The following is a 26,407-nucleotide window of genomic DNA, read 5'->3' on the forward strand; positions in this document are numbered from 1 at the left end:
GGTCTCTTATGCTTTTAGTCAAAACCCATTAATAAATGTTCATTCATTTTGTGGAGAAAAGTGGTGTGACTGTCACAATACTCCACAAGATGGCGCTTACAAGATGCGGTACTTCATTACAGGAATAGACCAGGAAGGAATAGACGCGAGTGAGGTAAAACACCATCAAATGTGGGGGTAAAATAATGCTTTAGTAATGATAAAACAGCTTTTAGTTTTGTAACCACTTACATTTGGGCGTGATAATTAACTGGCATGGAAGAAGTCATAATAATGAACACTAATATTTGGGAACGGTGTCTTTCCATAAAAGCTGAAATGTTCTGGCACAAATGGTACCCGTATGCATTTGTGTTCTCAATGTGCAGTGCGTAAGGTAGCCTAATATATGCCGTGTTTCCACTTTCTTCTGAAGAAAGAAGGATTCTGCACATCTGTTGATGTCATTAAAGATCCTGCTCACTTCCTCTCATGTCTCAGCCCTCTGGTCCCACTTAATGGGCCTCTGAAACAAAGACCATGTAATGTTTCTGCATGCCTTTACCATTCTGAACCACTGATTTCAGAAAGATTGAGATAGAGTTACTATATAACTCCTTCCCTTACAGAACAATAAAAGTTTGACATCTGTGGCATGCTGGAGTCAGGCTTGCCAACAAAGTATTTAACAATTTCACATAAAAACTACAAATAACCACTGATCAAAAATCGACCTATTACCTATCTATCTACCCTTTTTAGTTCATACATACATGTCATTCAGAGAGGGAAACACGTTAGCCGTGGTCTGAAATCTCAGTTGGAATTTCATTGAGGAGGAGGGGAATTCTCAAGACATCTGCAGAATCCATTTCCTGGGATTAGCGAAGTGAATATGAGACAAATTTCTTTTAAACGACAGTAACATAAACAAGACACAGTTTGGACTTCATATAAGACTGCATATACTCACAATAGCTCTTAGAAATTCTGCTCTACTGCAACAGATTCAATTGTAATGTGTCGTCGTTTTCTTCTTATCTCTTTTAGAGAGATTTTTGATTCTACTGGCCCCAAAACATATCTGGGCACACTTAAAGATGTACTCTATTTTATACATACGTTCCCATTCAAAAGTTTGGGGTGAGTAAGATTTTTGTTTTTGAAAGAAATTAATTTTATTCAGCAAGGATACATCAATTGATAAAAAAAAGTCCCCTAAATATGTTACAAAAGATTTTTTTTTTTATTTTTTTTAAATATATTTAGTTCTTTTTCATTTAAGCATCAAATCATCATATTAGAATGATTTCTGAAGGATCATGTGACCCTGAAGACTGGAGTAATGATGCTGAAAATACAGCTTTACCATCACAGAAATAAATTACATAGCAAAATATATTAAAATAGAAAACAGTTATTTTGAATTGTAATAATATTTCACAATGCTACTGTTTTTAAGGTAATAACAAATAATCAAACTAATTTGTGATCATAATTGACTTATTTGGAAAACATTACAAAATCTGACTGACCCTTTTGGTAATGTAATTAGGCTATTTGTATATATATAATTGCCATATATATATATATAAAATTATTCCTAACCAAATGGTGCCAGTGTTATTTTAATGGATGTATCAAGTTCCCATCACATTAACTAGGAACATTTTCCAATAACTTCAATATATCTGTCATTTTTAAATTAAAACAACCATATTTTTTGTGTGAAATATGTAACTTGAAGAGAGATTATAAGAGTGTCTTTCTTTGAAATAAGTGCCGCTTGGTCTCAAATGACCTTTTGGGACCACTTGTTGATGGACTTTCAGGTACAAACCTCACAAAGGACTGCTATAAACCACAGACAACCACATACACTCCTCTAAACACACACTCTGAGCTTGTCTGTCTCTCAATCCTGTCTGACACATTCCTCAGTTAGTACTTTTCCAGCTGTGGCTCCCTGCTGTACCATGTCTGTCCTGTAGGTGATTTACAGTGTAGTATTCTGTTCAAACACGTTCACCAGCACTCTCAGTCTTTCTGGTTCCTTGTAAGAGTGTGGATATGAAAATGGCAGTGCTTTGCTGTATGTCCATGCAGCTCTTGCTGGTGGCACTTGCCGCTCTGGCTGGCGTCTGTCTGGGACGGTCCGACGGGCCCCGTGGGGTGGCTCTTCCTTTTGTCTTTGACCCCAAAGCAACGTGCGACCCTCCTTGCAAACATGCCGGGATTTGCATCCGAAACAACACCTGCTTCTGCTCAAGAGGATACGAGGGAGAAACCTGCCAATATGGTGATGTTTCAAGTTACTTACTATGAAGTGGATTTTAGTGGAATGTGTTTGTGTGAGTGTCAAACTTGTGCTTTATATATTTAAGGGGCCACTACTCACATGATTTGCATGTCGATTTCAGCAAACTGTTATCCGAAGTGTAAAAATGGTGGAGTGTGCCTTCGACCTGGAAAATGCAGATGCCCTTCAGGATTTGGAGGAAAATACTGTCACAAAGGTAACTGTGATTTAGCTTACATTATGTTTTTAAATGTTGCTTGCAAGTTGAACACTAAAAAAGGAACAAACAAAGTCAAAAATGAAAAATAACTTTTGAGTCCAACAGCACAGAAAATTCACAGTCGGTGTGTGTGTTTATTTGTCAGTGGTGTGTGAAAGTGGCTGCTGGAACGGTGGTGAATGTATTGCTGTGAATGGAGAAGCAAAATGCATCTGTCCCTCCAGCTGGACCGGCTCTAGATGCCAAGATGGTTTGTTGATCCCATTTTGTTTTACTTATATTTCATAAATCCATAATGACAGATTATTTCATATAAATTAAGCATTTTATATATATATATATATATATATATATATATATATATATATTATATTAACATATTAATAACATTATATATGCATATAACTTTAATTATATTTGATGTGGCAAATTTTCATAAACAGAAGAATTATCATAAATATCAGTTGGTTCTTACATTGAAAAATGTGAAACACACCAAGATTAAAAACTCGCTAAATGTTAACAAAATGTAAAATGTTTTCATCTGTTTAACAGCATTAACTTACAGTTGTCAAACACTAATTCTTTTAGTCACTCGCGTCTTGTCTCTAGATTACATATTGTCAACTACAATGCTTTTCTCTCGCGCTAATACCCCAGACAGCAACATACTGTCGGCCCAGATCCGGGCCACATCTGGTACATGTAGATTCCACGCATACCATATGTGGGCCGGATCTGGGCCGACAGTATGTTGCTAAAATCATTTGGTTAATCAAATCGAAGGTGGGGACATTTGAACGCTAACCAATGCAATTAAGGATTTTGCGTTAGTTCCACCCATTGCCAAAACAATTAACGCTGGCAATTCTGCTTGGTCTGCTTGTAGTTATAGTAAGATTGGATATGCCATACTGAGTTTTACACAGATGAAAACGTGGCTGTGAGGGATAGACTTAGACTGCGTCCGAAATCACACTCTCTTGAGTAGGTACTTATTTCGAATAAGGAATTACTTTGCGACCGCTATAAAAGGTATGTTCTATGAACGTGTGTAGTTTGAATGTAATCTGGACGTACTTCATTCGCCATGTTGTTATTATCATGTGACTTACCAGTGTCAGTTGCATCACTTCACTGCCATTCATAAATCCTCTCTTATGGCCTCGTTGGATAGTAAAGTGTTCATCATATGCACACTTCAGAATCTCTAGGTCATCAGGGTACTTTTTGTCTGCTATTTTATGAGTACCGTGAATTCGGAGATACCGATTATGTTACATACTGTTTTTTTGCCTAATATATATTAAGGAAGTAAGTGATTTCAGATGAAGCCTTAAAGTCTGCAGTGCTGCAACCTGAAAGAGTAGGCCTACTTCGCCAGTGGTTCCCTAGAGATTTTTCTATGGGGTTTTATAAATGGGGGTTTTCAATTTATGAGTAAAATAAAGTCTATGGTAAACATAACTTAAGGATACTTGAATTTTTTGCTCTACAATGTAAATGACCCCAAACATTCTTATCTAAACAGCTTCAAAATGCGCGTTTTCAGTACGGGTGAGTGTGATTTACGCTGTATTGTAAAATTATGTTTACTACAGACCTTATTTTACACATAAATTGAAAAACGCTGTTATAAAAACCCAAAGGAAAATCTCGAGGGAATCACTGGCGAATTAATCTTCGGGGTTCTGATGCCATGACTGCAGCACTGTATCAAGGTTCCAGATGACGCAACTTTAATGGAGTTTTATGGAGTCTACTGAAAGTTTTTTTTTTTTTCTAGAATGATGTTTCATCAGCTGAACAATCGGTACGGCCTATGTTGTTAAACAACCGTATTAACCATTGAGCGCATTACAATTCTCTCCCTCACAGCCTCGTTTTCAGTCCAGTTGAAAATTAAATATGGCGCCATCCTGATCTATTGTTAAGTAAATGTAAAACTATTAAAAATGTATAGTTAATCGAATCTTTATATTTTAATTTATTTCAAATGGGAAACTTATACGTAACAATTTTTTTACATAACGAAATTTTTAAATGTTGTCTTGGCAACTAAAAATAGCTACAACTAAAACTGAAATAAAAATAAATGATAGCCTAGCTGAATGAATTAAGACAAAAGCATATAACAACATTACTAAGACTAAAAAATAAAAGGTAATTCAAAACGATTAAAAAATACTAAAAAAGTATATAAATAAAATATCAGTTTTATTCTAAATGATATAACATTTCCTTTTAATGTTATTTAAATGATCTGTCTAAGGCTAAGCCACATAAAATACACTCGTAAACCCATATGTGTGTTTTGTTTTAAGTTATTTTTCGTGAATTAATCATCATTTACATGTACATTCTCTTGGGTTGTTGTGCCTAGATGTGAGTGCAGTATCTGGGACACATGTTGATCATTTATCTCTGTTTCCGTAGCGATCTGTCCGGCGGGATGCAGGAATGGGGGCAGCTGTGTGGCTCCTGGAATCTGCAGCTGTCCAGACGGATGGATAGGCGGAGCCTGCCACACAGGTGGGTGACGACACAAAGATCTACAGACTCTTATATGCATAAATTGACTAAATGAAGCCTGTGATATCTCCTCCGTCTGTCTGCAGCTGTGTGTAAAAAGCGGTGTATGAACGGGGGGAAGTGTGTGTCTCCGAACACCTGTCGCTGTCGATCTCCGTTCTACGGCCCGCAGTGTGAAGAGAGGAAGAAGCTCTACTGATGTCAGAACAGTCTGACCTCCGACCCCATCGCTCCCTCAAATTGGTGCTAAAGTTACTTGTTTGTTTGTTGAAGCCAAACTGAACATGTGTGAAGTGTGATGTTTTCTCTACGTTAACATTGTACATTAATGACATTATGACTTTTGTATTATTAAGTAGTGTGTTTACGATAACTGTTGAATTTCCTTTTAGCGTACAGTGCAACTTATTAAATAAAGTTAAAATCTAAATTGTGTGTGTGCAACTTGTTTTAAGGTTTTAAAGATCAGAAATATGATTCATTCCCATTTTTGTTGTTGACGACTTGTTTTTATTGAGAAATGACACTAAGATGTATTTGCATGATTTCAAATGTACTGTTTTTTTCTTTAAAAGCAATTTACTTAAAAAAATAACAGGAAAATAGTTTATCAACACTATAAAATATACACACATTGCAAAAATCTAATGAAAATAGTCATTGTCAGAGCTGTGTAAGAGATGTTAAACAACACCCACACAAACATATAACACTCCTGAAATACTATAGTATCAGACAATAAAAGTCTAATAAATGTATTTTTTTTTATAAGTTTACCTCACTTTTAAGGCACTGATGCTTACAAACACCAACACACTCACACACACCATTTATTTTTTACAGAGCGATAGAAAGTTGTCTTCAATGTCACATCTTCATCACCTAGTCTGTGAAAACAAAGTTTACAATCAGTTAATCTTTTGGCCATAAACGACGTCAAAAATGTTTCTACAAAGACCATTTTAAAGATGAAATCAATGATGGCAATGCGTTTGTGAAATGCTTACTTTAGTACCACAGGAAGGTCCGGTGTAACCTTGTCGACAGTGGCAGAAATTTGGGAAAACGCATCTCCCCCCATTGAAGCATGTTTGTTTACAGATCGCTGTTAGGGAAGAAATTAAATAAAATTCAAATAAAATAAATATATATATATTTTTAATTACTATATATAAATATACATTACATATACATATATATATATATATATATACATTATATATATATATACACTCACCTAAAGGATTATTAGGAACACCATACTAATACTGTGTTTGACCCCCTTTCGCCTTCAGAACTGCCTCAATTCTACGTGGCTTTGATTCAACAAGGTGCCGAAAGCATTCTTTAGAAATGTTGGCCCATATTGATAGGATAGCATCTTGCAGTTGATGGAGATTTGTGGGATGCACATCCAGGGCACGAAGCTCCCGTTCCATCACATCCCAAAGATGCTCTACTGGGTTGAGATCTGGTGACTGTGGGGGCCATTTTAGTACAGTGAACTCATTGTCATGTTCAAGAAACCAATTTGAAATGATTCGAGCTTTGTGACATGGTGCATTATCCTGCTGGAAGTAACCATCAGAGGATGGGTACATGGTGGTCATAAAGGGATGGACATGGTCAGAAACAATGCTCAGGTAGGCCGTGGCATTTAAAAGATGCCCAATTGGCACTAAGGGGCCTAAAGTGTGCCAAGAAAACATCCCCCACACCATTACACCACCACCACCAGCCTGCACAGTGGTAACAAGGCATGATGGATCCATGTTCTCATTCTGTTTACGCCAAATTCTGACTCTACCATCTGAATGTCTCAACAGAAATCGAGACTCATCAGACCAGGCAACATTTTTCCAGTCTTCAACTGTCCAATTTTGGTGAGCTTGTGCAAATTGTAGCCTCTTTTTCCTATTTGTAGTGGAGATGAGTGGTACCCGGTGGGGTCTTCTGCTGTTGTAGCCCATCCGCCTCAAGGTTGTGCGTGTTGTGGCTTCACAAATGCTTTGCTGCATACCTCGTTTGTAACGAGTGGTTATTTCAGTCAAAGTTGCTCTTCTATCAGCTTGAATCAGTCGGCCCATTCTCCTCTGACCTCTAGCATCAACAAGGCATTTTCGCCCACAGGACTGCCGCATACTGGATGTTTTTCCCTTTTCACACCATTCTTTGTAAACCCTAGAAATGGTTGTGCGTGAAAATCCCAGTAACTGAGCAGATTGTGAAATACTCAGACCGGCCCGTCTGGCACCAACAACCATGCCACGCTCAAAATTGCTTAAATCACCTTTCTTTCCCATTCTGACATTCAGTTTGGAGTTCAGGAGATTGTCTTGACCAGGACCACACCCCTAAATGCATTGAAGCAACTGCCATGTGATTGGTTGATTAGATAATTGCATTAATGAGAAATTGAACAGGTGTTCCTAATAATCCTTTAGGTGAGTGTATATATATATATATATATATATATATATATGTGTGTGTGTGTGTGTGTGTGTGTGTGTGTGTTTTCATACCTGAATGTTTATGCCTGAACATTATTTTTCACATATTTTACAGGGTTGCAGCACCTCTCTTCACAGTCTGTCAGTAACACTGTTTATAAAAGCCCCTCCTTCTGAAAAGCTCAATGTGCTCTGATTGGCCACTCTGATTGGACCAGTGAGTTGTGATTGGTCAACCGGTTCGAGCGTGTTTTGTAAATGTCACATCCCTTACCATAACTTCGAGTTTCAACACACTATTAACGCAACTCAACCAGGCTTCGCCCCTTTTATTTAGCGTATGCCTTGGGTGAGAATTATTTAAATGAGGAATATTGTGACCTAAACATTCCCGGAAGAATACAATCGAGGTGTTCCAGGGAGTTCAGAAACAGTGCGCACTGATATATAGAGTGGACTTTGTGCTTTGTAACTTTGCAGACCATTTTCATGCTCACACAGCAACATTACACACTAAGAAGTTAAAAATGTAAAAAAGCATAATAGGAGCCCTTTAGGAGCATTTAGGATTCATCAGGACTTACGTGTTTGGCACTGCAGACCCTCCCATCCAGCTGGACAGTGGCAGGTGTTCGGCCCCACACACTCACCACCATTTTTACATTTCTGTAAACATGCCGCTACACATACAGACAAGGTCATGTGTTATGTTGTATTAGATATTTCAAGACAATATATAAAGTTTGTGCAAAAGTTTGGGGTCAGTAAGATTTTTTTTTTTTAAGAAATTGATACTTTAATTCAGCAAGGATGCATTAAACTGATCAAAAGTGACAGTAAAGACATTTATAATGTTACAAAAGATTTTCATTTCAAATAAATGCTGTTCGTTTGAACTTTCATCCATCAAATAATTCTGAAAAAGTCCCACAAACTATTAAGCAGTTTTGAACACTGATAATAATAATAATTGCAACTTGAGCATCAAATCATCATATTAGAATGATTTCTGAAGGATCAAGTGACTGAAAACTGGAGTAATGATGCTGAAAATTCAGCTTTGCCATCGATGAATACTTTTCATTTGAATATATATTAAAATAGAAAAGTTATTTTACATTGTACAGTAATATTTCACAACATTACTGTTGTTTTTACTGTATTTTGATCAAATAAATGGTGCCTTGGTGAACTTAAGGATGTTGGAAATCTCTTACGGATGTTGCAAATCCCTCCTCTCCATCCAGATGGACAGGAACAGGTGTTTGGACCGACACACTTTCCGTTGTTCATGCACATGGGATCACACACACCTAAACACAGAGCATATAGTCCAAACATATAATATGCAAGAATGCATCCTGGATATAGACACAAATCACAACAACAGAAATGAAACAATCTAGATTCTGGAGAAAATGACACCATTGAACACTCACTTTTCTGGCATCTCTTCCCAGTGTATCCTTCAGGACAGGAGCACACGTTGTTTCTCATGCACTGGCCTCTGTTTTTACATGGAGGATTGCACAGAGCTACAAAGAAAGACACAGAGCTTAATTAATTATCAATAACTCAGGCCATTTATTAATTGTGCAGAACTGTTTACATGAAATAAGCATTCGCTATGAAACGGTTGTACCTATCTGGCACTGTGAACCATAGAAGCCACTGGGACAAGCACAGATGTTCGGTTTAATACAAGTCCCTCCATTTAAACACACAGGTTTACAGTCGGCTGAGAATGAAAACAGTAAGGTTATAAACAGTTATAACATTTATTATAATCACGTTTATTAAATAGATTTATGAGCAATATTTAAAGTCACCATGAAATCAAAATGGACAATTCTTATTTTGTATGGAGTATTGCACTATTTATTATAAATTGTATCTGTGCATATTTCTTTCCTTTAAATTAATGTGCCATCGTAATCTTTAATCAAAATAACTTCTCCTCCCTCTTCCAATGACATCTCTTCTCTGATGACGTATTTACTGGCGTGAGGGCGGGACAACCTGGCATTCACATGAGATCGACCAATAGCAAACCACAATGCTCCAATCAATTCCTGATAAACAAAATCAAGTCCTACCCTACATTTTGTTCGAGAAGCCGTTTCACTTGGATATGTGTCACAATAGGGAAGAAGAGACTATGCTGACTTTAAGGATGAAACAGCGCACCTGAATTACACGTTGGTCCGTACCAGCCAGGTTTACACTTACAGACATCAGGCGACATACACTCTCCACCATTTTCACAATGTCTGTTACACACCACTGAAAAAAAACAAAGGCAATGACTCACAATCATTATTAACTAATTTCTTCATATTTAGAAATCGTTCGGAAATGTCTGCTCACTAGTTTCACATCTTGGTCCCACGTAGCCATATGGACAAGTGCAGTAATTTCTGGATAAACATCGGCCAACATGTTGACAAGGCGGATCACAGCTGGCTGAGAGGCAAGATAAAAACATGTACATTATATTTTTACATTAAAATGACATTACATAAAGTTCACATAATATGTAAATATATATAAAAAAAATTACATAATATATGAAACCCTCATATTATCTGGAGTCATATAGCAAAAAGTGACTTTTAGAATGAATCTGTAAAAGTAAGAATAGAGTAAGACACTAAAGATAGAGCTTACCTTCCCCACAGGTGGGGCCGTTGTACCCTGCAGGACATTCACACACATTGGGCTTCACACACTTCCCTTTGTTCTTGCAGTCTGGTCGGCAAACAGCTGACAAGACAAGATATATCAAGTGTGAGTTTGAAATTAATCATAGACAAATCAGAATTAAAATGAGTAATTTTAATAAATAAAAAAGTATTTCAAGCTAAAAGAATATCATAAGCTGTGACTGACCAATGTGGCAGTTATATCCAGTGTAACCCTCTTTACAGGTACAAGTGTTAGGCTGTGAGCACTCCATATTCTGACCACAGGGGTGACGACACAGAGCTGTATACACACACACACACACACACACACACACACACAGGCAATGCTTAAATCATGTTAAAACAATCAGTTCGATAATCATTCTAACAATAATATTTGAATGTAAACCTCACAAATAAATGTCTCGGCTAGACAGACAAACAGACAAGAAATATTAGATAGATAGATAGATAGATAGATAGATAGATAGATAGATAGATAGATAGATAGATAGATAGATAGATAGATAGATAGATAGATAGATAGATAGATATAGATTGCTCACGTTTACAGGTAATTCCGTTTCCTCTATAGCCGTGTGGACAGCTTCCACATCTGAAGGAGCCAGAGGATGTGGCTTCACACGGTACTCCAGAAAAACAGGGGGAGTCCGCACAGGTTCGGTTGTCCTCAGCGTGTTCAGGGTTAAATTCTTCTTCATCCAGCAGCTCTCTGGTTGAGCTGCCTTTTGCTTTCGTGTTGGTCCAATCTAGGGTGCGTGAGGTGGTCTTCCTATCAACAGATGAGGTCCACTTGTTGCTAGGGGGAGATCTTTCAGCTCCAATAGAAGGTTCAGCTGACTTCCTAGTGGAAGAAGTGACATCAGAGAGTTTGTCACCCTCCCTCAATAGTATCTGTCCTGCAAAATAGTAAGGGTTAGAAGGTCGAGCCCGAAGAAGAATCTACAAAAACACGGCTTCTCTGTAATAATGTTTCTTGTAATGATAATGTTCGTATAAGGAAAAGCAACTGACTGTTTGCTGTCCTTGACGTGCATGTTTGTCCATTGCCGTTGAGCCCAGAGGGACACGGGCCACATATGTAACCAGCAGACGTGTATGTGCTCTCAAAGCACTGGACTCCAGGATAACAGGGCCGACCGGCACACGGGCTCTGCCCTTCTGAGGGCACGTACATATTTACAGTCAACTGATACATATTAGAGTGTAAAAAACGGTGTAGTTATTTATTATTCCTACCTGGAACAAGCTTGGGTTTGAAGGAGCCGAGGTTAATCCCACTTTTTGAGGTAATTTTATGACTGCCATCATCAATTTTATCCACTGTCTTTTCTAAAAAAATCAAAACAAAACAAAACAAAACAAGTAAATAAAACATTGAAATTATGAGATAAAGTTTTTTGCCAAAATGGATCCCCCCCCCCCCCCCCCTTAATTATGAATGAATTTGTCATTATTTTTACTTATGTCATAATTATATTTTTATATCATAAGTTTGACTTTTTGTCATAATTATCACTTTCTATCTCATATAATAATTTCTATTCAATTTCTTTTTGTCATAACTGTATTTTGTCAATCTCAAATTATCTCACAATTATGACTTAGTATCTATTAATGTTTTATTTCATAATTATGATTTTCTCTGTCATAATTTACCAAAGCATGACTTCTCTTTCTTATGCAGCAGAAATGGGCTTCCATAGAACCGATTCTTTTGAATCAGTAAACTCATGGGTATAAGCTCATCAAACTCAATTATTGAACTCGCACGGTAATGTTTAAAATCTAATTTACATGGTTAAAATGACTAGACAGTCTCAAGATTAACATGCAAAGAATAACATTTCAATGTGAACACTGTTATTGTACACAAGAAATGTTAAAACAGGCATAAACAACTAGTCTTGGTGCAATATCAGGATAACATTACTTTCAGCAGTTACAAAATGGATGGTGTTTGAGAAAGGATTAAATTCAAGTAAAGTCAAAATTGACACAATTTACTTATATTGACCCTATTTACTTAAACACATTCATGGTTTGAATTCACATGTTACTATTCATGCTATCCCAAAAAAAAAAAATGTCCTCATAATGTAAAAATTCTCTGCCTGACTATTTGATCATAAACCTAAAAGTAAGTATGAGATATGGGCGTACGGATGCAGGTCGTCCCATCTCCAGTGAGGTATTCAGGACAGGGTCCACACACAAACGAGCCCATCATATTTCTGCAGGAAACGCCTGGGTAACATGGAGCTGATAAACATTCATCAATGTCCTCATCGCAGATTACACCTGTAGAACACAGCAGCAGAAGGCTCAACAAATAACAAAAACACTAATATTATAACAGATCCACTTCTACATGAATAGATTGTTTGTACAATAAGTGAACTGACCTGTGAAGCCCACTGGACAGTGGCAGGTAAAGGAGTTCAGTCCATCCACACATGTGCCCGAGAGGCATGGGTTTGACCTGCAGTCATCGACATCGACTTCACACCTGTACCCCTCCAGACCAGCAGGACAAACACACAGGTATTCACCAGATCCCGGGGGGAAGTTAATGTTGGTCACACAGGAAGCTCCATTCTGGCATTCACATGGGTGAACTGACACCTGGGAAATATAAAATTAAACCATATATTAAGTTTATGTAACACACACTATCGTTCTATAGTTTGGGGTCGGCAAAATGTTTTAATGTTTTTGAACGAAGTCTCTTATACTCATTAAGGCTGCATTTACCACATATCTATTACATTTACAGTAAAAACAGTAATGTTGTGAAATATTACTACAATTTAAAATAACTGCTTTCTATTTGAATATTTTTCACAATGTAATTTATTCCTGTGATCAAAGCTGAAGTATCAGCATCATAACTCCAGTCTTCAGTGTCACATGATCCTTCAGAAATCATTCTAATATGCTGATTTGCTTCTCAAGAAACATTTCTTATTATTATCTATGTTGAAATCAGTTGTGCTGCTTAATATTTTTGAGGAAACTGTGGATTTTTTTTTTTTTGTCAGGATTCTTAAAAGTTCAAAACAGCATTTATTTGAAATAGAAAACCTTTGTGACATGAATGTCTTTACTGTCAGTTTTGATCAATATATACTTGCTGAATTAAAGTATTAATTTCATATATTGTCATGTATATAATAATAATTATTTAATTATTTATTGGCAATATATTATGAAACTGTTACACTGATCTAATGATCCAGAAATGTTTTTGGTAGCCATTTGGCACCCCCCTGTGGACAACAATGGAGACACACAGTCTTACTTCTACAACATTCAGAAAGATCTGTAAGACTTCAGATGTGAATTTTTGTAAATGCAACATTTTACCAGATGCTTTCTAGAGCTCACCTTCACTGCTGCATGTGTATCAGCGTTGCAGTCATCAGTTACAGCCAGTTCAAAGGTCACCGGTGTGGTGGACAGAGCTTTCCAGATGAGCAGGCCAGCTGGAGAGAGAACAGCGTCTCTGGGCCCTGACCTAAGCGTGAGGAGAACTGCTGAGCCCTCTGGATCAGTGGCTGAGAACTGATAGACCAAATTCTCTCCGTAGAATGTCTTCAGACTGAGCTGACCCGCGTGAAACACCGGTGGCTCATTTTCTATGAACACACACAGAACATCAGAACGAGGACAATGACACAAGAACATCAGTCAACATTATGTACATTGGAAAATACATATATAATAACATATAACATATGACAAAACTGTGTATTTTCATAATTTAGTGTGAGCTTATATGGATACTGTGATATGTAACCGTTGCAGGAGAGTGAAAAAAATAACATTAAACTATAAAACAGCTTTAAAAAAAAAAAAAAAAAAAAATCAAACGGTACTAAGCAAACATGCATCTTTATGGAAAAATATGACCGAACAAGTCTCTGAGTCATCAAGGAAGTCATTACAATAGCAGAACTAGTAAGGACTCCAGCTTCAGGAAATAAAGACCGAAACGAACATACTCTCAGCAATGGACCAGCCGTATTTGGAAAGATCCGGTCTGCATGTCAGACATGGGCTGCTCAGGCTGTGATCGCCCTCCTCATAACACAATCCATCAATGTTACATGTCCTGTCCTGAGGGGATATTCAGGGAAAACATTAAAAACTTTACATTAATCAAACAAACCCAATCAATCATTGGGTTTTTCAGGTTGTTTAAATAAACCTCTTGCATGCTGTAGCAAGCAGGGTGGGTTTGAGAGCAAAGCCGGTGATGCGAGTGTTAATGAGCCGGTCTCGAATCCCACGGAGGAGCTCCGGAAGGATAAAAGGAGGAGTGATGACAGTGGAAGACAAGATAGGACCACGCCTGGACTTTATGTTGTTGTTTTGCTTTAGTTTATGCGACAGTCGTCCACGAGGGGCTGCCACTTTACTTTTGTTGTTTATTAGGGCCCGAGCACCGATGTTGTGAGGACCCTATTGGAATTACTCCGTTTATGTTTATATTAATATTAAAGTTATGTTGAACGTTTGTCGGTTTCCGCCTCCTCCTTCCCTGAGCCTTAAACATTGTTACACATGCACTGCAAAAAATGCTTTTCTTACTTAGTATTTTTGTCTTGTTTCCAGTCCAAATATCTAAAAAGTCTTAAATCAAGATGCATTTACTAGATGAGTAAAATGACACAAGATATTATGTCCTGTTTTCCGGGGGAATTAATCAAAATTTTATGAGTTGATCCTTAAAAAAACTAAATTATCTGCCAATGGGGTAATAAAAATAATCTTAATTCAAACAGACACAAGATTATTTTTCTTACTCCATTTGGCAGATAACTTAGATTGTTTTAAGCCAAAAATCACTTAATTTTTTTATTATTTCCCAGAAAACAAGACTTAATATCTTACACTGAACAAACTTATAAACGCAACACTTTTGTTTTTGCCCCCATTTTTCATGAGCTGAACTCAAAGATCTAAGACTTCTTCTGTGTACACAAAAGGCCTATTTCTCTCAAATATTGTTCACTGCGGTTGTGAGGCTGGTTGGATGTACTTCCAAATTCTCTGAAACGCCTTTGGAGACGGTTTATGGTAGAGAAATGAACATTCAATTCACGGGCAACAGCTCTGGTGGACATTCCTGCAGTCAGCATGCCAATTGCATGCTCCCTCAAAACTTGCGACATCTGTGGCATTGTGCTGTGTGATAAAACTGCACATTTTAGAGTGGCCTTTTATTGTGGCCAGCCTAAGGCACACCTGTGCAATAATCATGCTGTCTAATCAGCATCTTGATATGCCACACCTGTGGGGTGGATGGATTATCTCGGCAAAGGAGAAGTGCTCACTAACACAGATTTAGACAGATTAGTGAACAATATTTGAGAGAAATAGGCCTTTTGTGTACATAGAAAAAGTCTTAGATTTTTTGGTTCAGCTCATGAAAAATGGGGTCAAAATTTTTTTGATATTTGGACTGGAAACAAGACAAAAATTCTAAGTAAGAAAAGCATTTTTTGCAGTGTGCTTATCACAAACATTTCTTGCTGGGTTTATCCGTAGAGTGTGAGAGAGCCCCAGTTTTAGAGAACTGAACAGTGCTAGCTTTGTTCGACTGATTTTAACCTGAAATTATTTGCTGTACATAATTACAAGGCTGAATGTGAATTGTTTCCTGTATTTAAAAAGTCTTAGTACATGTAATGATAAATAATGAACAGTGCATGTAAACATTTCAAGATAAAACGTCCACTGAATCTGGGTCAACTGATCAGAAAAGGGTTTAAAGAAACACCATTTAAACAAATTACAAACAGATCATGGTGGAGCACATTTTTCTTTTCTTCTTGTGAAATGGTTTACAGTGATGTACAGTACCATTAAATATTTGAGGATGGAAAGATATTTTAATGTTTTTGAAAGAAGTCTCATGCTCACCCAGGGTACATTTATTTGATTAAGAAAAGTAAAAAAAAAAAAAAAAAAGTAATATTATGAAATATTATTGAAGTTTAAAATAACTGTTTTCAGTTTTTATATATGTTAAAATGTAATATATTCCTGTGATGGCAAAGCTGAATTTTCATAATTTCAACTGCAGCTTTATTTGAGAATTTTATATGAGAATGGATAGCACAGACCTTTAGGGCGCAGATAACCGAGGTGCTGACTGTACAAATCTGACATGTGCCGTCAAAAAGAGTCAGTATCTTTGCATTGCTGAAGCTGTGTCCATCATTAGACACCTAGAAGACAGATAAACAAACAAATAAATTACATTTTCAATACGTTTAAATACACTTTAGTTTTACATTTATAACTCAATACACAGCAATGAGTGACAAACTGACTTTGATTTGCCAGCGCAAGACTGGCTGGTGTGCAGTGGTGGAGGATTGTGGGTCGTCCACAGGGAGCTGGCACTCTAATGAGGACGAACTCTGGAAGGAGGCGGGCACCAACTGAGCATCATCCAAAGACCAGTCACCATTTACTATCTATGTAGACAGAACAATATGTATTCAGGTTAATAATCATTTACCTTCATGCCCAATTGAATGCTTGGCTGGCAAATTTGCTGTCACCTTTTCCTTCACAACTTCACACTTGAGCCTGTAGGACTTTTTAAAGCCTTGACCAAGAACCCTAACAGAGGAACAGACGCCATAATGGACATCACACAGTCCTCCGTTCTCCAGTTCTGTGATCTCTGGAGTCTCATCTGCATCAGGAAAACACATTAACTGGCTAAAAACAAATGAAATGCACATCAAAGTCTTCTAGATCAACCTACATTTTCATTTACTCATATACAAATACTTGGCAATGATTTTATAAAATAAATATTTGTAAAATCCCATTCTAGGCCACGTAGAGATAATCATTTAGAATATTTTTGTTTATTTTCTCCACTTGAGACCACTTTTACTCTTTAGAATGAGTAATTGATGCATAACATATCCATGAATTTAAAACAAAATCATGATATCAGGCAATAATTTATATGAATGTATAAAGAGAAGTTATATTTTAGGGGATGTAACTAGTCAAAAAAAGAATTTGCCAACCTTTTTGACTTCCCTAGTATATTCCCTAAATATCATGTGATATTTAAATACAAAATAATCGTTAAATGAAATAAAACCTGAGATAAAATAAAATGTAAATATTAGATGAAAAACACACAAAAAAACGAACAAAAAAACCTGAAATAAGATAAATTAAAGCTAAATAGAAATATAAAAAACAAAACAAAATATAATATAATAAAAATAACAAAAGCACATAACAAGATTACTAAAACTTAAACTAAAATGAGAATTAAAAATGAAAATATAAAAATAAAAGCTAATTCAAAATACTAATAAATACTATAATAGCATATAAATAATACTAAAACAAAAAGTACAAATGTTCCATGCAGCCTCTTAAACCCTGCATTAATAATACTTATTGAAACAAAAAGCTGTGTAAACTTATTTTCGATAGAGTATAGCATGTCCCAATGCAGAACATGTGAACTTATATTTCAATTATGTAAAGTACCCATATACAGACACACCCACCCGACACCTGGCTGCAATCATAAGAGCCAAATCCAGGGAAGCACGAGCAGCCCCACTCTGTGCACTGTCCATTCCCGCTACACAGGCTCGGGCACCTGAGGGAAGCCAGAACATCCTGGTTCTCCTTCCTCCTGCCAACGTCCTCTACCACCATCCTCTCACACTCATTCTCCAGAAGGGGCACGGTGGCTCCTTTCCAGGCCTGATCGTCCTTTAGTTGTTGGTCTATCACACACATTTCCAATGCCTGCTCCAGCATCTCGCCCAGGAGACGCCCACAACCCAACCCCACCGTGGAGTTCCTCAGGGTTCCCTCGCAGAGCTGCCGGACCTCGGATTCCGTCAGGCCTGACTCAGTAGGCCAGGATGGTACCAGCGGTTCAGGGGAATTCGATGAAGAATGGTCCTCTGGGAAATTATATGTTGACTCCTCCAGTTGTAATCTGGAGTTGTAATATCCACCTTGACGTCTGCTTCGGCTTGTGACACGTCTCTGAGTTTGGGATCTCTGTGGGTTTAGGACACGTCTTTGACTCTGGGATCTTTGGGGATTCATAACGCGTCTCTGAATTTGGGATCTCTGAGCATTTGTTCTGCTTCCCTGAGCTGGACGGTGTTGTGTGGGCCTGCCGGGGGGGGTGGACGTCTCTCTATGAAGTGGGAAAGACCTGATGTACTCAACTGTTACATCCAAAGTAGGGATGATGGAGGGAGATTGGACGCGAGTAGAGGAAGAACACCTGGAGGAAATGGTAGACTGGGGCGATGCTCCGCTGGTTGACTGGTGTTTCTCTTGTTGACAATGGCAGTACTCATGGAGACTGGAGTTGCTGTCATAGATGGGGATCTTATCAAAAAAGCTGTTTCTGGGAGCCAACCTGGTTTTAAGGGAACATAATAATCCATATTAAGGAGGGATGCACAACAAATCATCACCATATCAGATATTTTTTATTTATCGATAGATATTGGATATACAGTACTGTTCAAAGGAATGGGGTCAGTCACCATAAACTTTTATTTAGCAAGGACGCATTAAATTGATCAAAAGTGACAGTGAAGACTTCTGTTTTTTTTTTTTAAGATTTCGATTTTAAATAAATGTTCTTTCTATTCATTAAATAATTCTGAAAACATTTTTTACCATGGTTTCTACAAAGAAAATACAAAATATTACGAAATTCTACAAAAATATTACCTGTTTTCAACATTGATTATTAATAATAAATGTTTCTTGAGCACCGAATCATCACATAAGAATGGTTTCTAAAGGATAATGTGACACTAAAGACTGAAGAAATGGCCTCTAAAAATTTGGCTTCACAATCACATGAATACATTACATTTTACAATACATCACAGGAATACATTACACATACACAATATATTAACAAAGAAAACAGTTATTTGGAATTGTAATAATATTTCAAAATGAATGCAGCCTGGGTGAGCATGAAAGACTTCTTTCAAAAACATTCAAAAATATTTTTAGCATTAAGTGTATATTTTGACAGATATTGCATATTTAATTGTCTACACTAATTTCCTCAATTTGTATATTTACATGATCTTTTCTGATATTCAACTCTCTTAGTGTTCATCTTTTTTTTTTTACTAACAATTTAATAAATAAATAATATTGTGAGGCCTAAATTCACTTGCAGCATTTAAAAATATTAATATTTACTTTTCAGCTTATCAGCTATTTATTGAATGTCAGCCATAACATCACACATAATTTTGATATTGGTGCATCCATAAAAATAACCTAAGGCAAGCATCAATAAAACTACTGCTCAAGCTTACAGTTGTGTATTTGAATAAACCCCAAACCCATTCATTACACTTTGAATGTTGATCTAATTCAACAGGGTGAGTCTCACCTCCACGCGTTGATAAAAGAGCTGCTGTCCCCCACAGTCTCTCCACCCTCTTTGTGGTAGTCATTCATTGGCTGTCCATCAAAGGTTCCACATAGGCCTTCAGTATGGCCTTTATCAGAGCCCGGGGCCCTTACAGTCAGACTCATTCCCCAGTCAGCCACGTCCGCACGCACAAATGCCCCAGACAAGAACATAATCTGGATTAAAAAAAAGCTTATTTATCATTTTATATGGACTAAACTGTAGGTATAATAATTTAAAAGAAATAATCAAAGATGCATACTAATATACACCCAATATCACTCACAGTGACTTTGCGGCCCTGGTAGGACTCAGTAATACGAATGCCACTCTTTACCAGATCTCCGTTCTTCACAGAGAGACGTGGCTTTGTCTCTCCCGCCAGCCCGTTACACATGTCATAAGTGACCACATTACTACCGTCCCTGGCTGCAAAGCCACAGACACACGAGGTGGGATGGGCGGTCGTGCCGGCACATTCCCACTGTCGCACATGTACCTCAAACAGCCGAGCGGTGCTCCTGTACAGTACAAAGGTGCCTATCTGGTAGTTATCATACCTCCTGTGAACAAACAAGCAATGTTAAATTCAAGTCTCACATTTATAAATTCATTCGGTGATTCTACATCAAAAAGTGTTTTTAAAACAGGATCTATTGTGCCCCTTTTACAAAGTCTTGATTTTGTTTTTTACTAGAATGCCTTTTCATGCTTGAAAGTTTAAAAAACACATTATTTTTCACATATTTTATAGGGTTGCAGCACCTCTCTTCACAGTCTGTCAGTAACACTTTTTCTAAAAGCCCCTCCTTCTGAAAAGCTCAATGTGCTCTGATTGGCCGCTCTGATTGGACCAGTGAGTTGTGATTGGTCAACAGCTTCAAGTGTGTTTTGTAAATGTCACATCCCTTACCATAACTTCGAGTTTCAACACACTACGGACACAATTCAACCAGGCTTCGCCTCTTTTATTTTGTGTATGCCTTGGGCGGGAATTATTTAAATGAGGAATATTGTGACATAAACGTTTCCTTAAGAAAACTCAAGATTACAATCGAGGCGTTTCAGGGAGTTCAGAAACAGTGCGCACTGATATACAGAGAACAACTCCCTTTGTAGTGGACTTAGTGCTTTGTACCTTTGCAGATCTTTTTCATGCTCAAACCGCAACATTACACACTAAAGAAAGTTGAGTGTAGAGTTTTTACCTGCCATCAAATGTGATGATGTGAGGGTCCGTAAAAGTGTAACAGTGAGCAGATGGAACGTCCTTCACACGAATCTGAGAGGAACATGCTATTACATAGTATTATTTATTCATAAATATGTTTTACCTAGTTTTCTAAAGATGCATTAACACATTTTCTTGGCAGATGGTTTTTGGCATAAACAACAAGGCATTTGATTATATGCATACTAAATATGGATATGCTTACATAGTGCCAGGATAATTACATGTATATATATTCCTAAACTATTTATAATCCATAATATATTGCATATATAATCAAATAAGGCCCACCTGCACACTTTGGGGAGCGTACCCATTCCACAGGAAGTTGGTGCTGCTGATTATGGGTTTGATGTGTATTTCTGTGCTTCTGTCTCCATCCTTCCATATATCAGTCACTGCGCTGTAGTGCACAGATGCTTGGCTACAGAATCCATTATGACAAGGGGTTTGAAACAGCTCGACCTCACAGGAGGACAGGACTAAATCAACACCCAGGTCCTTCTCACCTGCCACTGGAGACAAATCTTTTTAGTACAATTTTCAGTTATAGGTGACATGGTGCCGCTGCTTCTTACAGTTAAGAGAGACATATTTTCTGGTGTAAAAACATAATTTGAAGATTTTCAGAGCATGAGGGAAATGTCTGACACATTAATATTTAGGGTAAAATATTACAAGTTTGATTTAAAGAGTGAATCACATAAAAGTCTCCCCCAAAAACATATATTCACATTATTGTATTAAAGCAAACAAAAGAATAATATAATATTTAAAGTAGTAAACAAATACTATTGTAGTATATAAATCATATTTATTACCATTTACAGTAATGATAATAGGATTCTGGGTGACAAAATGCAAAAAATATTTAATACAACATATGACATAACTTAAGACTGCAATTTTTGACTCCACCTTGGCTACTAGTTGTAAGATGCAAAGGCAAAGTGCATCTCTCTGAGGAACATGGTAAAGGTACAGTGCTCTCCACTGTTAGTTTATACTCTCTCCCATCTTCTGAAATAGACACAGCTTGTGGTTTCATCTGGAAAATATGCATACAAATATAATAAGTCTCGCAGAAACAACTCTTTACTAATAACTGCCCAACAAACTGTAAGTCACTGGATGAGAATTGAGACTTACTTGGACCCCTGCATAAAACTCTTCACTCTCCACAGGAAGGCTTTGTATATTGGGAGACTCCAGAAAAAAGCTAGTGCAACTGCAATGGATCTGACACATAGATATATAGGTTAAGATTCATAAATATGAATTTGAATTCATGTGAATACTGATTATAAAGTGGCTACCCTGTCTCCCAGTCGCAGGTTGATCCCATCCAGCTCGATGAGAGCAAAAGTCTCTATTGTAGTGTCTTTCCTGAGCTCTTCTCTGTTGCCCTCGGGCAATAGTCGCCACCATGTCACTACATATCCCAGAGAGCTGTTCCCACTACTGTCATCAAACGTACACTTCAGGTACACACTGCTGTCGTAGAGCTCAGCAACTATCACTGGTACTGCAGAAGAGGGAGGCTGGAGTTCTAAGGGATAAATGACAAATATGGTATTTATACATACAAATAATATATGCTTCAAACCATATACTTAGAATATCTAAATATATATTTGTTTTTATAAATATTTGAAGAACATTAAAGTCATTAAAGCTGGAGGGTAACAGATCATTTGTAATATCTAATGATTGGCTGACCCTGCTGTATGCCCATAGCTGTTTATAAAACCAAAATGTTTTCTAGAATATGAAACAGAGGAGTTTAGCCATCACCATAGTGAATTTGGAGAATATTAAAGCCATTTTGTGTGAAACAGAGGGGGGTAACAGATTTCAGCGACCTCTAAAGCTGTGTGTCTGTAGTTGTTCAAATCATATCAAAATGCAAAATGCCATTTTTCTCTGAAATAAAGAATGTTTGGCTCTGCTTCAGCTTTAAAACATTAAGTCCAAAGGAATGACCCAAGACCCTGATTTCCGGCCAAACTCTTAATCATCATGTCTATTTCACTTCCAAGACATGCTTTATGATGCCGGATGAAGGACACTTCTAAAGTAAGTGTGTTGAAGGATTCCACTAGAAATAAAAGTAAGAGCGAGCCTTTGTTGGGATGCCTAAGACCAAGAGAAGGATCACTTGTGATCAGCTGCCAAGGCGACGCTCCATGCCACAGTCGAAACACAAAAACAACACAAATACATGAACTTCTGCTAGATTCATCTGGGGAACCTTTCAGATAACATGCAGCAGTTAATTTTACTGTATTACACAAGCTCTGGAAAAGCATTTGGTGAAAAAAAGAGTGATTAAAAAATGAATGGGTTTAATTTATTTTGTTTAGATTATTTCGTTTTGAAGATGCAGTTTTATAATATTGGTGGACAAGTATGGACTACTCACCACTGCAGGTTCCATCACTATTCCTTTGTGTCCCGTCACAGCTGGTTTGATTGGATTCTGACATCTCTGCGAATATAATAAAATGTAGTGATGAGGACTGAAAAGGATTGTCTTTTTCTTATTTCACATTATGTCTATGTCTTATTTTTCACAGCCTTGCATGGATAATCATACTAACATTTCAAATAGGCCTACTACTCAGTGAGGTTCGTTGACTTGCCTTCAGCGCAATATCCCATGCATCCTTGCGTTGGTTGGAGCAAGTACACATAAAAGTCCCCGCAATTGCGTACGGTGACAGGCAGGCGAAAAAGACAGCAGTCTTTACTGTCGCTTCCGAGGAACTGCCAGGTAGCGCAGGCCATCATCTGCTTCACCTCTAGAGGCTGTGGGAGAGTCTCTCCATCTGCCAGGGAGAGCCACACTGGGGCTTGTGTTCCACACTGATTCACCTGTAGGGATTACCGTCATATAGAAACATAACATAAAGGAGCCATTGTTCAGCAGGCTGGACCGATTACAGAGATGCACTGTACTGTACCTCCACACATTTGGTGGGCATACGGGCCGGCTTATCGAAGATCTGGAACTGATACCATCCGGGAGAGAGTGAATGATCACAAATGAGCTCCTGCAGGGCAGACTGGAGCAGCTGCTGTGAGCTGAACCTGGTGCTTCGGTACGGGCTCTGAAGAACGGTGTAACCCCCACGACTGCATTCAGGGGGCTGCACTGTAATAATACACACAAACACACACTAAGTTTTGCTCAAAAACATACAACATAGACAAGTTACTAATAAAAAAAAATTAAGATTTTAAATTAAAAAAATGTAATTACTATTTAATTGATAGTAATATAGTGGTAGAAACTGCAGTGCAAGTCACGTCAGGTCATGTGATGTCAACAAGACGCCCTTGGGAATTCGACCCGCTTCATATCAGCATATAAATAACAGCTTTTTTCTATTGTCTTCATCTCGTGGGAATTTACATATTTTTATTGCTGTTTCTCAAAATTGCTGTTAACTTCATTAAGAGTAAAACTTTCATTTAAAGAAAAAAAGGCCCGAGGGCACTTTTTGTGTATGATCATACATCATACGAGGTAATTAATAAATGTATATTAATTGTATACAACTATTAATAATGAATTTAATAATATTAAATAATGATAAACTGCAAAAACAAATCAATAAAGCAACCAAAATTGTTGTCCAAACGTGCTCTTACGTAACCAAGTATTAAATGTAGCATTTAGTAGGCTACAAGGTAGAATGGTAATCGATTCACTTACCTTTTTGACAACTGACAGTGTTGTTTAAAATAATAAATATAATAGCAAGGCAATACTCCACACAGACGTTTAAATGCATTTCCATCTCTAATGCTCTTTAGAAAACATTTAAGAGCGTCTCCAAACCAATAACACAATCCAGGATAATATCCCGACCGATAAGTCCCGAAATGAAAGCTGGCAAAGAAATATCTGCTGTGTCTTTGAGGAGAACAGCGAGTGTTTCATGGGCTGCTGTCCAGACCACACACACCTCCTCCCGCTGGAGCATCTCGAGCTGACTGTCCCATTCTCCAGTGCAGCTCGTTTAACATTACACACATCCTCTACATATTTTAACCCCATCTTTTCAGTTAAATCTACTAATACAAAGGGCATGTTCACGATTGTGCATTGAAATGACCACGATGAATGTCTTTATTCACATTTGTAAACAACGTCCCACAGTGGTGGCGTCATTTCCACCACAATGAGTCAACAACCAACGATTTTTTTCCCCTCAAAATTTAGTGTTCTTCTTTGCCAAGGAAGTGTACTTGTCAGTAAGGAGGAGTATGCTTGAAATGAAATTAGACATGTGAGGAAAATTTAAAAAAATCAATGAAAGTATTAGTAGCCTAGGCTACTTGATATTTATTCACCACGCATATTTAAATAGTACTTTCTTCATTTTCAATCAAGCAGTCATTTTATAAAAATGGCAACATAATTAAAATGAGACTTATGAAATTAGTAGCATGCAAATGAGTTTGAGCCATTTATAAAAAAAACAATTAAAATAGATAGCACAAGTACATCTCGGAGACGTCTATGCATTTACATCTGCAAGATGTATTTTTTTAGAGTGTAAATTTGCTCATCTGCAATTCTAGGACGTTTCCTGTTAGATGTCATATAGACATTTAGAAGATTTACAATGTTTAAGATTTAGAATGTATGTAAAACTGCTTTTTCTAAGACGTTTATCAGATGTTTTTACACAGCATGCTTTCCAGATTAACATATCTTTAGCAGACATCTTACAGACGTACCTGTGCTATTTGGGATCATTTTCACCACAAAATGCTAAACATAATGCTAGACATAGTGCAAATGTGTGTGACTTTTGTTTGTTGTTAGAAAACTAGTTAGTGTGAAAATGTTTTATTCTCTGTCCATTGCTGGGCTGCTTATATCAACATGACGATAATCAGCCAAAGTTCTGCTCTGAGAAAGTTAAACACAGTCTGTTGTGGGATGCCTGCGAGACTTTGTGAAGGAATCGCATAACCAGAGGCCATCTGTTAAACTGTTTTTATCAAGGGCGTGCCACTCCTTCTCAAAGAAGATGTGAATAACATTCGCGGGATGAAGATTGAGCACTGGTATAACACCATCTGTTTCTCTACGAGGGGTGTTGACACTCTGTATGAAATAATTAAATTCTTCCTCCACACTGTATATTTTTACTGAATGATATACTCATTAGGCAGAACAAAACCACAACATATTCCCAGTGTTTTTACTTTGATTTAGATAAAAGGGGTTAATGCAGCGTAACAGCTGTCACACCTAATGAGAAAAGCAGATTGTTAAACAATCAAAAGACTTTTCCATGACCCAAAGGTGTGATTAGCAATCAAAATAACACAAAGTCTAAAAGCTGCAAATGTATAAAATTGAACTAAAGTGTTGGTAACATGAAAGTAGATGCTTTAAAGGGATAGTAGAATTCTGACATTATTTTACTCACTTTCAAGTTATTCTAAACCTGTATGCTGCTATTTTTTATAAGGAGAATCTTTGAAGAATCTTTATATGTAATGATCATACT

The 26,407-nt window shown here is 37.3% G+C and overlaps 2 protein-coding genes across 3 annotated transcripts; one reads left to right on the top strand and one right to left on the bottom strand.

Annotated features, from left to right (window-relative positions):
- The first annotated feature begins 1,632 nt into the window (after positions 1-1,632).
- seraf (Schwann cell-specific EGF-like repeat autocrine factor) lies at positions 1,633-5,788 on the top strand. Its single transcript, XM_082179473.1, has 5 exons — positions 1,633-2,278; positions 2,400-2,495; positions 2,644-2,748; positions 4,935-5,030; positions 5,117-5,788. Exons 1-5 carry the CDS (start codon positions 2,050-2,052, stop codon positions 5,227-5,229), a joined length of 639 nt encoding a protein of 212 aa, XP_082035599.1. The 5' UTR covers positions 1,633-2,049; the 3' UTR covers positions 5,230-5,788.
- Positions 5,788-24,943, bottom strand: vwde (von Willebrand factor D and EGF domains). 2 transcript variants are annotated; one of them, XM_082179471.1, is made up of 32 exons: positions 24,595-24,943; positions 23,840-24,030; positions 23,519-23,750; positions 23,299-23,364; positions 22,193-22,425; positions 22,026-22,115; positions 21,795-21,924; positions 21,168-21,391; positions 20,854-20,927; positions 19,932-20,208; positions 19,625-19,821; positions 17,742-18,619; positions 16,761-16,897; positions 16,527-16,673; positions 16,317-16,421; positions 14,190-14,304; positions 13,573-13,823; positions 12,591-12,810; positions 12,349-12,486; positions 11,425-11,517; positions 11,200-11,343; positions 10,731-11,084; positions 10,370-10,465; positions 10,148-10,243; positions 9,848-9,943; positions 9,668-9,763; positions 9,123-9,218; positions 8,920-9,015; positions 8,698-8,793; positions 8,065-8,160; positions 6,038-6,135; positions 5,788-5,917 (listed from the first exon to the last, which is right to left on the bottom strand). In XM_082179471.1, the coding sequence occupies exons 1-32, from the start codon at positions 24,677-24,679 to the stop codon at positions 5,909-5,911; spliced, it is 5,256 nt and encodes a 1,751-aa protein (XP_082035597.1). In that variant the 5' UTR covers positions 24,680-24,943; the 3' UTR covers positions 5,788-5,908. The 2 variants fall into 2 exon arrangements, with proteins under 2 accessions (XP_082035597.1, XP_082035596.1); XM_082179470.1 differs by having other exon boundaries at positions 11,200-11,346; positions 24,595-24,941.
- Positions 24,944-26,407: the final 1,464 nt, after the last annotated feature.

Source organism: Leuciscus leuciscus (genome assembly GCF_965113295.1).
Source record: "Leuciscus leuciscus genome assembly, chromosome: 9".
Taxonomy (NCBI): Eukaryota; Metazoa; Chordata; class Actinopteri; order Cypriniformes; family Leuciscidae; genus Leuciscus; species Leuciscus leuciscus.

What these genes read in the sequence shown, in the direction of transcription:
- seraf (XM_082179473.1), top strand. Translation starts at nt 2,050, where the DNA reads ATGAAAATGGCAGTGCTTTGCTGTATGTCCATGCAGCTCTTGCTGGTG. An exon ending in GGGAGAAACCTGCCAATATG is followed by an intron (nt 2,279 to 2,399) that starts GTGATGTTTCAA and finishes TGTCGATTTCAG; the next exon opens with CAAACTGTTATCCGAAGTGT. An exon ending in AGGCGGAGCCTGCCACACAG is followed by an intron (nt 5,031 to 5,116) that starts GTGGGTGACGAC and finishes GTCTGTCTGCAG; the next exon opens with CTGTGTGTAAAAAGCGGTGT.
- vwde (XM_082179470.1), bottom strand. Translation starts at nt 24,679, where the DNA reads ATGGAAATGCATTTAAACGTCTGTGTGGAGTATTGCCTTGCTATTATA. An exon ending in CGGTTATCTGCGCCCTAAAG is followed by an intron (nt 14,305 to 16,316) that starts GTCTGTGCTATC and finishes ATATCCCCTCAG; the next exon opens with GACAGGACATGTAACATTGA. An exon ending in TGGGAAGAGATGCCAGAAAA is followed by an intron (nt 8,794 to 8,919) that starts GTGAGTGTTCAA and finishes CTCTGTGTTTAG; the next exon opens with GTGTGTGTGATCCCATGTGC.